This window comes from Drosophila mojavensis, unplaced genomic scaffold (genome assembly GCF_018153725.1).
Source record: "Drosophila mojavensis isolate 15081-1352.22 unplaced genomic scaffold, ASM1815372v1 contig_136, whole genome shotgun sequence".
In the NCBI taxonomy this organism is placed as follows: domain Eukaryota; kingdom Metazoa; phylum Arthropoda; class Insecta; order Diptera; family Drosophilidae; genus Drosophila; species Drosophila mojavensis.
In genome coordinates this window covers 16,882,870-16,896,752 of record NW_025318667.1, presented here as the reverse complement: position 1 = coordinate 16,896,752, position 13,883 = coordinate 16,882,870, and the positions used below count along the sequence as shown (strand labels likewise).

General features: G+C 39.2%; 1 protein-coding gene and 1 long non-coding RNA gene across 2 annotated transcripts in view; both read left to right on the top strand.

Annotated features, from left to right (window-relative positions):
* Positions 1 to 13,883, top strand: part of LOC26527963 — a 113,563-nt gene that overhangs the window by 54,660 nt on the left and 45,020 nt on the right. The window lies entirely within an intron of this gene.
* Positions 306 to 1,356, top strand: LOC6584026 (E3 ubiquitin-protein ligase PPP1R11). Its single transcript, XM_002009650.4, has 2 exons — positions 306 to 427; positions 519 to 1,356. Exon 2 carries the CDS (start codon positions 520 to 522, stop codon positions 1,030 to 1,032), a length of 513 nt encoding a protein of 170 aa, XP_002009686.1. The 5' UTR covers positions 306 to 427; position 519; the 3' UTR covers positions 1,033 to 1,356.

Genomic DNA, 13,883 nt, shown 5'->3' with positions numbered 1-13,883 from the left:
TCAATAATAAAGTAGAGCTGCAGTTGTAGCAGGAGGCGTGGCACTTTAGATAAACATGGCCCAGCAGTAGCTGGGTGTGACTCCTGCTGCTCCTGCTGCTCCTCCTGGTGCTCCTGCTGCTGCTGCTGGCTGCAGCCCAGCGGACGTAAATCGTGCCCAAATTGTTGGCAGCGAAACGACTGCGCTTAGCCGCGCCGCTTGGCAACGGCAATGGCAAAGGTCAGCAAACTGTTTGGGAGGCAGCTTTGGCTAGCTGAATATACATACAATATGTAGTTGGCTTTGCATTGAGACTCACGTTGATTTTTGTTCACCTAAGCTCAAAGCTAATCAAATTTCATCCAAATTACACTTATACATTAGCCTACAAATTTTTTCCTCTCTGAAGCTAGCACAGTCCTATTTCCGAAAAAGTGAACTCTATCAGGTGCGTGAGTGAATATTGCATACACACATACATCCGCACATCCATTGACCACTGAATAAAACAAAAACAAAAACAACAACAACTCTTGCAGCATGGAAGAGCAGCCATCGCAACCGATTAGAATTGAGCGAGACAGCTCGGGCATCATGGGGAATGGGTTGGAGATTGCATCGGGCTCGTCGGGCCTCACTGGCACTGCCATGGCTGAGGAGGGGCCCAGCGTATCGGGAGTCCATTTGCTGTTGATGTGCTTGGACTCGGACCGCCATGTGACGTTCCAGGAGGGCGTCATCGATAACGAGGGCATGAATCGTCGCAAATCGAAGTGCTGCTGCATTTACCGCAAGCCGCATGCATTTGGCGAGAGCTCCTCGTCCTCGGACGATGAGTGCGAGAACTGCTGCGGCCATCCCGAAGTGCGTCAACGCAATCGTCTAAAGAAGCAGCAGCAGCGCTGTCTATGCCGCTGTCATCATCAAGGCCTGCCGGCCGGCATTGTGGAGGAGCCAGCTGACCACTCGAGCACTGTCGTCCGAGCCAGGACGGAATCGCCAGCACAGCCGAAGACCCTCATTATGGCCACATCCAATACTGGCCAGCAATAAGTTTGACTGACCAATACCCAGCCAACACTTCGCAACAGTTCGACCCACCCATAGAACCAGCCCATCCACCCATCCCACCCCAATAGAACCATCCACCCACAGCACTCGCCGGCAGCCGACTGATTCGTTCACTCAATCGATGTCCCAGATTTGGCAGACATTTCATTAGGAGCTGGCGCGGCTTCCGTTCCTTCAGCTACTCAACTGTTTAGTGCCCGATTAATTGTATAGTTTTCTATCAATTGTAAAATTTATGATTTACTACTATTACACTTGACTCTGAGCATGTATAAAACATCGCAAAAGCGACTCGACATCAAACAATCGCCTATCATTTTTATTCCAATCCAAGTACCATAAAAACACAACCAACTTGGGCGCAAAGCTATCTCAACTCACATTTCGCATAACTTTTGGCATTCGAAAGTTATTCGGACGCGTGTGGGAAGTAAAGATGTTGCGAACTTAACTCGTATAATTTGTATGCTATATGTAGTTAAATGTAGTTTACCATCTGGATTCAGTTTTATTCATTTTAATTGGTTGATCAGTTGAAGTGTAGTTGGAGTTTCCTTCTTTTGTATAGGATGAAATGGGAATATAAAGATGGGATATTCCTATTTAGATTCCATGTTAGATTGTTTTTCCTATTCCTTAGTTGAAATCTTACCATGTCGCATAGTTCTTCTAGTCATATACATAGTTCTTACTATTCTATTCACTTGCACAAATTAAAAGACGAACTATGATAAATTTATTATGAGATTCTGGTCTTCAATGCTGATTTATATACCATTACAGACATCTTGATATATAGAGCTTTATCTTGGAAATCTTTTCCAGAATTCTTGAACGTTGATTTGCCGTATTATATATAAAATACATATATCGTATAGACATTTGATCTAGAAAATCTTTATCTTTTCTCTCATCAAGTTTTTGCTTCTAATTACAGTTAGTATACGATTTTTTGAAGATATTGTATTTCATTCACATTTTTTAATGAAATAACTCTTCGCATAGATCTTCCTTATTAGTTTCCTTCCTCTTGTATTATAGAAACTTGACTATTCTTTCACGGAGCTGTTATCCTTTATTATCTTATCTAGTATCTTCTCTGCCTTTGTCTTTTAAACTGTCTGTTCGGGAAAGCTTTCTTATTCTCGCTCTCTTCATTTATCCACCTTCACTGAAAGTTTTCTTTGAGACAGTTGTTTATCTATATATCTCTATATCTATAGATCTATATATCTATCTTTATATCTATACATCTATATATCTTTATATCTGTATATCTATACATCTATATATCTATATATATTATGTAGAAATCTTAACCCTCGCAACTCTTGCCAAAGCGCGTTACTCTTAGCCGTTTTCGTGCAGATTCCTGCCGGTCTAGGCCAAGATTTGTTGCCAAATCTCGTAATTGATATTTGTTTTGAACATTTGGAAAAGCATGCAATGGCTTTAGCCTTTCGCCCAGATACCAGCCCGCCTGGCCTTAGTATGCTCAACCGCAGAAAAAAAAAAAAAATAGAGAATCTGGGCCGCAGCGTGGTAGCCACAGCTCACAGCTGGTACATGGCTGCCATTAGTCATCGCCATGCCACGCCCACTGTCCACGCGCCCTCTATTGATTGATTATGCGAACTGTCTGCGTGAACTTGTAAATAGATTAATGAACTGTTGCCCAGTTGCACTGCCAAACAGTGAAGCCACTGGGCCAGGGCTATCCTGCTCTCAGCTCCTGCTCTCAGCTCCTGCTCCCTGCTCCCTGCTCCCTGCCTTCTGCTCTCTTCTGTCTGCTGCAGTTGTTGGCTGTGCGATTTCTTGAGGGGGTCGCGGTCTGCCCAGAGCTGTGCTAATTTTTTTGGAACGACTTCCAGTTGCCACGAGTCGCCGAGGGAGGCGGCCAAGCCGATTCAAATTATGCAATCGTGTGCATGCATAGCGCAGCATATCAGCGCATTGCATGCACCGTGGCACCGATTCCACTCACAGTTTCACAAAATATATAGAATAGAGAAAAACCAACAGCAACAACAACTACAACAACAACTACAACAACAACAACAACAACAAATGGAATGAAATACATTTGCTTGTTCCGCGCGCCGCTTTTCCCATTTGTCTGCCTCGTTTTTTTTTCACTTTTTTTTTGGCAAACTTTGAACCCTTTGCCACTCCATCGTCTGTGTGTGTGTGTGTGTGTGTGTATGTGCCATTAAGCCACATTTTAATATGTGTTGGTGTGCTGTGTGCCGTTAGTCGTTTTTATGAGGTCTCTTGGCGCTTGATTCCGCGGCCCAAATGCTGCCAACCGCATTTGAAGTGGCTGCTGGAAATGAAATACGCTACAGCAAACAGTTGCCATAGTTTGCATAACTCAAAAACCAACACACACACACACACACATAACTCTCTCTCTCTCTCTATATACGTATGCGTGTGTGTGTGTGTGTGTTTTCCTTTTGCAGATATATGAAGACATGACTAGCCGCCCGCACAATATATAGACATACATACACACCCCCATACATACCTACACACACACACATACATACATACACACCTACATATATACATACACGTATATATAGGCTACATGGGGACATAGCGGATATTTTAACTTGGTCAATGGGTCGTCCGCTCGGAATTCGGAATTCGGCAGACGGTATGCAGCATACGACATACGGCATACGGCATACGGCATACGGCATACGGAATATGGAATTCAGGGTTCGGTTTTGTTGGTTTCGTGCTGCTTAATCGAGTCAAACGCTTGGGACTCCTATGCGAGTTGCTGAGCCACACACACACACGCACACACACACACACACTGATTGTCACACGCACACACGCAGAAATTCTCACGATTCACAAGTTAATACAAATATATTAGATCTACGCGCAGTTGTCCGGCTCTGCACGGTTTCCGTTTTTATACTACTAAATCATGAATGTTTCAATGCATAGATCATATGGTACTAGAAGAAATACTAAGCAGTAAAAAGTCCCTTTGCATATGCCAAGAGGTTCGGTGAGCTCTACTTCACCAATTCTGTTGCTCAGCTACCAAAATTGTCTTGCAACTTTGGTTGCATGACCTAATCTTTGTATTCTCCGGTTTTCTCAAGCTCTAACAAATACAAAAGGCGCTTACAAAACAAAGTAATATGATCGATTTTTATCGATAAAAATGAAAGAAGATGAGTTACTGGAAAAATATAATAAGCTCGTACTGCTTAGGTATTCCCTAATATATATGAAAATACTCAAGTCTCTAGCATTTCTGGTTTACGAGATCTCTGCGTTCAAACGGGCGAATGGATGAATAAGCACAGATATGTATGATCAAGAATATATCTATATATAGCTTATGGCTGTCTATTAAATACATTTTCACAAAATCATTATGCTCTGATCCCCCATTTTCAAAGATTCAGGATCTAAAAATATAAATATAAGCTTAAAAATATTAAAAAAAAAAAAAAAAAAAAATAAAATAAAATAAATAGAAAACACGAAATATAGTCTTTAGCATAATCAGATAATCCAATTGAATCAATTGATCACTTCATATAATTTTTAGGCCAATTTATTGGCTTTAGCTCTTTACATTTTATTAATATTGTTTAATATTAATTAAAAACTTTTAAAAATTTATAAATTCTTTTTTGATTGCAAACGGATTTTAACATTCAGCTTCGACAATTTTCGTCAATTTTTTTGTTGTCGCTTGATTTTCGGCTCAGTGTAGTACAAGCAATTTGATCAACTTTTATTATGCAGCCCACTCTGCAAAAAGGGAATGTCCCTGTTATCCAGACCAACAACAACAACAGTAAAAGGCTCGGTTCGGCCAGGCTCAGCTGTCAATGTAAATGTTTTCAGTTTTTTTTTGTTTTTTTTTTTTTGGCTACCATTTTACTGGCTCGCATTGATGAGGTTGAGCATTTTTGTTGGGGATGCTTGGCTATAGACGCGCCACCGTCCCCTCATCCCCGTCCATCCCTGTGCCCACATTTGATGGGTTTTAAAATGCGCCCCCCATAAATAACGGTAATGACAGATCCTGACATCGCAGTCCTCGTCTTTGGCTCAACAACAACAACAACAGCAGAAAACGAAAACAAAGCGAATGCGAAATCGCAATCACTGGCAAGCCAAGCTGTGACCGACCACTGGCAACGCCCCCCGCCTCCCGTCTCCCGCCTCCCGCCTCCTGCTGCCTGCTCCTGCTCCTGCGACGCCTTAGACAAGCGCGCCTTGCACAACCGAGACGCTTGTAGGCCATGAATAAGTCGATTACTAAAACAAACTGACAGCCAAGCAGACAGAAAGAGAGAGGAAGAGAGGGCGAGAGAGAGAGAAAGAGGGAGACAGAGAGAGAAAGAAAGAGAGGGAGAGAAACCCTCAAAACGCACTGAGCTAGGCCAGCAAACGAAATGGAAACATCTCACGCATCAGGCTGAGTGCTCAGCTGGGCCACGCCCCCACAGCCCACAGTTATGGGGCTGCCTTCAAGCTGACAACATTTGCATTTCTTTTTTTTTAACACCATTTGTATTAAAATGACGTGCACGCTCGCTCTCGCTCTCGCTCTCTTTCACTCTCCCTCTCTACCCCTCTCTCTCGCTCTCTCTTTATGTGTGTGTTGCACTCCTTTTTGTAAATCATTTAAAAAGCAATTACATAAGTGGAAATTAAAATGAAATTATTCATGTTACCACATTTCTTTCTACAAGGCACACAACACGCACATGTAAACAGTGCAGCAATACCTTCTCTCTCCCTCACTCCCTCCCTCCCTAACTCCCTCCCTCCCTGTCTCACTCCTTCTATGCCTTTCTGCCTTTGCATTTGTGTAATTTTTGCGGTTTTCCTCATTATTCGAGAACACACAGACTACCACAACAGCAGAGCGCCCTTGCCCCTCCCCCTGATAGCCGAGGGACGACCCCATTTGTGCTCCATTGGCAGCGGTACCTTGTTTTGACCCTGTTTAGACCCAGAGCTTTTAATTGTGGTTCATTTTGCCTTCGCTTAGCCATTGGCCTTTTCTCATTCACTTCCTCTCTTCCCCTCTTCTCTCTCTCTCTCTCTCTCTCTCTCTCTCTCTCTCTCTTTTATTCTTTTTTGTTGCTGTTGCAGTTTGGTTCCCTTTTGTCCGTCTGTCAATGACAATGCTGCTGTCATTTGACCACAATATTTAGCATTATTTTAATTGTTTTTTCACAAGCTCCGACTCAATGGGCATTATGCTAAAATAGGTGTCGTTGCCTGTCTCGCTCTCAGTCGTACCACTCTGTCTGTATCTCTCTCCCTCTCTCTCTCAGCCACTTTGTTTACCACATCGAAGCAAACACCGTAAACAAGCTCCATTGACAGTTTTCATTTCTTTCTTCACGCTGAGCCTGGAACCTGGGCATAATATCTTTCATTAGTATACCCTATTGAAAATGGAAAGTTACGGTTGAGTGGTCTTAATTGATGTGTATATAGGAGGCAGAAGGAGGCGTGTCTGATATCTCATGAGTTGATTTAATCGTCAATTCTTCCGTCCGTCTATCTCAGAGCTTGAGTCGAGCTAGTGACTGGAAATTGTTTAGTGCCCGTTATCAACCTTAACCTGATAAATTATATATCATACATCTTTAAAGCTAGAGTCTACAATATTGGCATTAATTTCTTTGAATATTTTATATAATATGGTTTTTCTTTTATTTTGAATACGGGTCTAATGTCTGATCATATCGAATTTCAACTGCAATTTCAGTCTGTTTGAGAAAGAGCTGTGAAATTTATTAAATGACCACATTTTTTATTGGAATACGTAGTTCATATGCTGAAAATTTCATTGTTATCCATTAAGTAAGAAAGAAGTTAATAAGTTAAGTGTTTGGCCAGTTGTGAAGGGCCTTGGCAAGCAGTGCCAACCGTACGAGTTTTTCCTATATATGTACACTCATACACACACACATTCAAATTTATTGTAGGCCATTCGAGGAATAACGATTGCCATTGCCAGTGTGTTGAGATTATCAGATAACTATGACTATTTTCTACTGCTGAGATTCGCGATTTGGGTTTGCTTGAATCTCGGGTAGTGCAGAGCCGGTGTTGGTGTAAATGATGCGTGCTGTCGGATATTTTTGTCATTTATTTATTTATTTATTTTTTATTAATTTTGTTTTTTTTTTTTTTTTTATTTATTTATTTGTATTATAAACGTAATTAAAAATTATGTTATAAAAGCTTTGAAGTATATTAAATAACTCAGATCGAGGGGGTCCTGTAGTTCTTACTAGTTATCAATTTAGCATATTTTCCAATAGATTGCACTTGATCTGAAATCGATAATGCCCGTTCTCTCCATCTCTTCTCTCTCTCCCTCTCGCCTTCTGCTTCTGTGTAGAACTTGAAGTTCAAGTTGATTACACAAAAGTCTCGAATATTTTGCTTGCCTTTTTACACTATAGTTTATATATGTATATATATATATATATATGTATATAGTCCTGGTAGTTCCCGCATCTGACTTGTGCTGAAACACCGTTTATTATATGTTATATAACATTATATAATATATTGTAATTGTTATATGGTAATCACAGCTCCCATATTTCCTCTAACTGCTTTATATTTTTTTTGAAATTATCTACCTAATTATGGGCGCTGCTTGTATGGGAGCAGCAACTGCTTTAATGGGCACATAAATAAATGTCAAAAGTGTGTGTGGGGCTTTTCTTTGCTTCCTCCCCCCCCCCTCCCTCCCTCTTCGGTCGCCCACTTGTTCAATATAATTGTTTTTTATTTGTTATAAATTTTGCAGCATTTTCGGCTTATTTCATTGTTGAAGATGGGGTCTGTCAATTGCCAATTGTTGTTGTTGTTGTTGGAGTAGCTGTTGCAGGCACAGAGGAGCCATACACACACACACACACACACACACACACGCACACATGTAGACCAGGCAATAATATTTGTCACCCCTAAGAGTATGTACTGCAAAATTATTGACATCAAAATTACAAGCATTGTATACATGTGTGTGCGTGAGTGTGTGTGTTTGCTGGTGTCTTTCTGTATGTGTGTGTGTGTATGTGTGTGTGTGTGTGTTTCTGTCGTGTGCTTATGGCTTTGTTTGCGACGTGCCCTGCTTTGCTTTAATGCCACAACTGCCGCACAATCAGTTACAGTCTCAGCTGTCAATAGATTGTTGACATTTTTCTTTATATTTTCATATCTCATATACGCACACACACACACACATACATCTGGGCCCACTCTGCCTGTATGTGTGTGTCTGTGTGTGTTGCCCACTTTTTGTGTTTACTGCTAAAATCTGCCAATTTACTCGTTTACGTTTAGGCTTTATGCCCAGAAAGGGAGCTCGTCTCCTTTCTGCTCGCTGCTGCTGTTGTTGTTGTTGTTGTTGTTGGTGCTGGCATTGCCTTGCAGAGCTCTGCTGGCAGGACCATCATATGTATATATATACATATATGTTTGTATATATATACATATATATATCGTGACTGTGGGCCCTTCGTGTGGGAAATTAATATCTGTGTCATTTCTTTTTTCTCATTTTGCTCAGTTTTTCCTCTTCGTTTTTTTTTTTTTTTTTTTTTTTTTTTTGGGTTAATAAGGCTAAATTGAGAGAATGTGCGACGCACTTAATTATCATCATATTTATTGTCTTTATTTATGACTGGGGCCGTTGCAGAGTGAGCGAGAGAGAGTGAGAGAGAAGAAGTGGGTGATGGGGTGAGTGGGAGCGTGACTTAGAGCCTCTGATGTGTGGCATAAAGCGAGCAATTTCTGTTTAGCTTTTTATATTTGCACTCTCCCTGTCACTCTCACTCTCCTGCTATCTAACGCTCTGTCCCTGTCCCTCTCTCTCTCTCTCTCGCACATCTATGTACATATATGTTAGGGTCACATTATTTGCAATCATTATTTATGATATCTTTGTATACAATTTTTATACGAGACGAGAGAAAAAGAATCTGATATAATTGAATCGACAGCAGCAGCAGCGAAGAGATTTTGGTATATTTTTTATATGTATATACTTACATGCATATATTAATATATATTTTATACCAAAATCTTAGTATATATAGCCTGTTGAGCTACCAAGATGTTTCGTTTAGCTTTAAGTGAATTTATGTTCACTTTAGTCTTCGTACAAAAAAGCGCTACCATGTATGTTTGTATGTACATATGTATATATGTATGTACATTCATGTACTCAAAAAAAGAACGACCACCAACTGAGTAAGACGATGCAAGAGAGAGAGAGAGAGAGAGAGAGAGAGCGAACAGGCATGTTATATCAATAGAGAGCAAAGCTCGCCAATAACTGTTAACCGTTTCATCCTTACGCTCTGATCGGGAAAATGATACTCTCTCGCTCTGGCTCAGAGCAGAAGACTTTGGTTCTTTTCGTTTTTGCTTTGTGTTGAGCGCTTTGAGTGCAACTATTCGTGTGACGCTCTTTCAACGAACTTCGTTTGGGTAGCGACACGATTGACGTTCGCATAATGAGGCTCAGTGAGTGAGCAAATACAACAATAACTCAAAGAGGCGATGCACATACACATGCATACACACTCAATACACCTACGCAACTGCTATGTTAAGCCAGCCTTTGCACGCATACCAATGCATACACACAATGAGCCTTTGCTGCATTCCACTCAAGCAAATGCACAACCAGAGCGAAACAGATAAATAACAAAGCACGATTTCTAGCCGATCGCTAACGAACTCATTGAAGAGCCGATGCAATCGGCTACTCTCTGAGTTTTTTCTTAGAGTGTGAGTGTAAGCTGAGTGTTCACGAAGAGACTTAAACTATCACTCAAATGTGGGACAAGCCCCTTCCATGCAGATTTGCAGACATCGAGAGATGCTCAATTGCAGATTAGCTCTATTTGCTTTAACAGATAGTAATTATTTAAGTTCTTGATTTAACTTGAATTTTTATTAGATTTAGCTTAAGTAAGCTTTAGCTGAAAAAAAAAAAAAAATCAAATCAAATTCGAGAGTAGATTCTATAACTGTTCAAGCATTTCGTTTCTTAGTTGTCCCTTCCAGCTATGCTCTTACTTTTTTCTACTTTCCGTTGAGATTTCTCAGTGCACTGCAAACAAAACTATTAATATTCGCACAAAAACAGTTTTCCCTTTAGTTAGCTGCACTTAGTCATAGCAAAAGTTTGTTCAGTTACCTGAGTTCATTAACAAATTAAGTTTCTTTTTGTGGGCTTCTTTGGGAAATTCGTCTCTGGCAGACAAATGCGCTGAATGATTTTTGGTTGTCTAATCTAATCGAATGACTCGCACAACTGTCTGGCCCATGACAAACAAATCGACTTGGCTTCAGTCTACCTTTATTTTGTTTGGCCCGTCTCCGCTCTGCTGTCAATTCCTGCTGCCACCCCGCCTCCACGCCCTCGTCTGCCCACAATGATTTGAGTGTAACTTTTTTTATTTCAATTTAATGGCTTGCCAACATGGCTGGGAATCAATTAATTTCCCCTTTTATGCGGCCGGCTGCGTTGCCCACAAAAATCGTAGCAACTTTTCATAGCCATGGCTGGCAAATTTGGTTCTCTCTGCTTCTTGGGGCCAAATGATGGCTCGCTCAACTTTCTTGCAGCGAACAACTTTGAGGTTTATGGCAATGCCAGAAACTCAGAGCTCAACTTTCTGTGTGCCTAGTTAAGGCTGAAATTTCGAAATTGAAATCAAAATTAATCGAAAGAATTTGTGCTTTTTGGTGGGCAATTGATTGACTGAATGAGTGATTGTCTGATTGATGGTTGATTGTTTCCAAGTCTGAGTGATTGATAGCTGAGTGAGTGAGTAAATGGATGATTGAATGGCAAAAGAATTTGTGCTTTTTGGTGGGCAATTGATTGACTGAATAATTAGGTGACTGATGGATGGTTGATTGATTCAAATCTGAGTGATTGATGGCTGAGTGCGGGAGTAAATGATTGAATAATTGATTGAATGACGAAAGAATTTGTGCATTTAAGTGACTGATTGATTGAATGATTGATAGTCGATTGATGATTGGCTAATTCTGAGTTTTAGCGACTGACTAAATAAATCGAAGTGGTTGAGTGTGTAAATGACTAACTGATTGACTGATTGATATTATGGAACATATACGAGAGAAAAAGAGAGAGAGATAGATTTCTCGGTTGTCTCCTAGATGGACGTAGATGTTTGCCTAGGCGGGATCGGTTGCAGAAAAGCAGAAAGAGACTGTGTGTGTGTGTGTGTGTATGAGAGAGAGAGAGAGAGAGAGATAGAGGGAAAGATATAGAGTAAGAGCGAGAGATCATGTAATCTCCACTGAACTCACTCAAAACATCCCTTGGGGCTCTCATAGATGTTTGTCTATGGCGGATCGCTTGCACAAGTAAAAGTCAAATAAAATCTACGCCGCGCTCTGCTCACAGAATTATGTCGAGTCAGAGACATGTTTTGGTGTTTGAACAGCTTTAAAACAATGACAGCAACAAGCAACAACAAAAGCAATGCGAACTTTTTCTGTTTTCGGTCTCTTTTGTTGTTGTTCAGGTGCCCAGGTGCACAAATGCCAAGCAGCAGGCAGAAAAGACAGCAAAGCAAAAAAAACAAAAAAAAAAAAAAAAAAAAAAAAAAAAAAAAAAAAAATAAAAATAAAATAAAATAAAAAGCTGGAACTGTAACAGCAGGAGCAGCAGCAGGAGCAACAGCAGGAGCAGCGCACAAAATTTACATAACAAAAAATTTGTCAGGAGTTGAAACGCGGCAGGTGACACGTGTCGACATAAGTAAAGTAAATACATTATACACACACACACACACACGCACACGCGCACATACTCCATTTATATTTATGTATGTGTGCAGCGGACATCAGACAGCCACTGGGCATAAAAGTCTTAAGAAAATGTTTGCTTCAAATTGTCGTTCAAGGGTCGACGCAGGCGACGCGTCTAAGACCCGCTGCCAGGTAAATAAATGTATGCATCATCATGTCTGGATTAACTTGGCCAAAGTGCAGAATGCGACATGAGTGCAGCGAACAGCTGATGGCGCGAATGTGAGCAGCTAAGGCGAGAAACAATGAAAATTCCAGCATGAAACCTTAAGACACCGGAGAATGTGACCAAAGCCAAGCACATGCAAATATGCTGAAATCTGCAGAAAAATCAAGAAGAGGAAGAAGATAATTTTGTAGAGCATTACATAGATGAAGTAATGCGAGCAGAGGTAGATAGATAAGGCTATAGATGTCATATATAAAATATATCTAAATAAATATTATACACATATATTAATATTGAATAATGAAATACAAAATATAAAAGATATAATTATATATGTATATAAAACATATCCCAATATATAATATAATGAATATAAGTATGCATTTAATAATAATAATAAAAATAATAATAGTATAATATAATATAAAATAAAAATAAAAAAAAACCATAATAAAAATTATAAAATAATATAAATAAACAAAAATAATAACTAATATAATATAAGAAAATATAATATAATATATAGATGTATACGCATAAAAAATATATCCCAACTTTGGGTGAAATTTTGTGTGGTTATAAGGAAATATAGAGAAAGATCTATTACTGAAAATGCAACTCTCATAGGGAAAATGCTCATATAAAGCAGGGGCGGATTAAAATATAAGCAGAATAGGCAATTAACGAAGTATAAGACAGAATATAAGTTTTAGCCTTAATTGAATAAACATTGGTGATTACGTGGAAAAGAGGCCCAAAATTGAATCTGGCCTTGAAGTAAAAGAAATTCATGAGGTTTCGATTTCAAAGAATTTCTATATATCCATAATAACTGATTTTGAGTAGTTAATGCAACTAACTAAAATAGCATATACAAAAAACACTTGAAGTAAAATTTGTTATATAAAAATTTTATAAAATTTTTTATATAGCCAAAAATATTAAAATAATAAAAAAGAAAAGATTTTATTATGAACTGTTTTCCATTTTTGCCAAAACAAAATTATTCTAAATTTATTTCTCTTGCATGTGAAATGCAATTTCTTTGTGGGAAATGATTTTTAAAAATTTTCAAGTAAAAGAATGTGTGAACTCTATGAAAATGTAGGAAAAATTCAGTTTAACTTGATGTGGCTAAATTTGATTTATTCTAATCAATTCGCAAGCTGACCGCAAGGGAATAGCTAGCATAGTTCTAGTCCGAAGCTAAAAACAAATTTTCTCTAAATAAAAATATAAAAATATGAGAAACATGCGAGGGTATAAAAAAGTGAAGTCTTTAACTAAACTTTTTTCATTTTAACTTTGACTCCTGAATCTCTATGTGCTAGGCAAACATGAAAACTCCACGCAAAAACATTTCTTAGAGCAATACATATATATTTATAAATAATAACAAACAATAAAAACAATATACATATTTAAATACATCGTTAAATCGAGTACCGCATATGCATGCGAATATCTTTGAGTGTGTGCGAACTTGCTTTGGCTTGTAGTAAAAAATAATAAGAATAAAAAAAAAAGAAAGCGTAGCATGCTTTTTAGCGCAATTGCCCAGAGACGGTAGGCACAACGATTTATAAGGCTTTATTAAAAGTGGGCCACATAAAACAGTCAGTTGGATCATAAAATATATGGTTTTCTTGTGCGCATTACGCATTCCGTTCATGAAATGCGCAAAGTTCTATGAGGGCAACGCCACTTCGGCGTGTCGAAAGCCAATTTTTTATGCCCATTCTATGCGTGTGTGTGCTAGTGTGTGTGCGTGTGTGCGTGTGTGTGTGTGTGT

Bases quoted from the DNA above. Each gene is read 5' to 3' on its own strand.
- LOC6584026 (XM_002009650.4), top strand. From the start codon at position 520: ATGGAAGAGCAGCCATCGCAACCGATTAGAATTGAGCGAGACAGCTCG.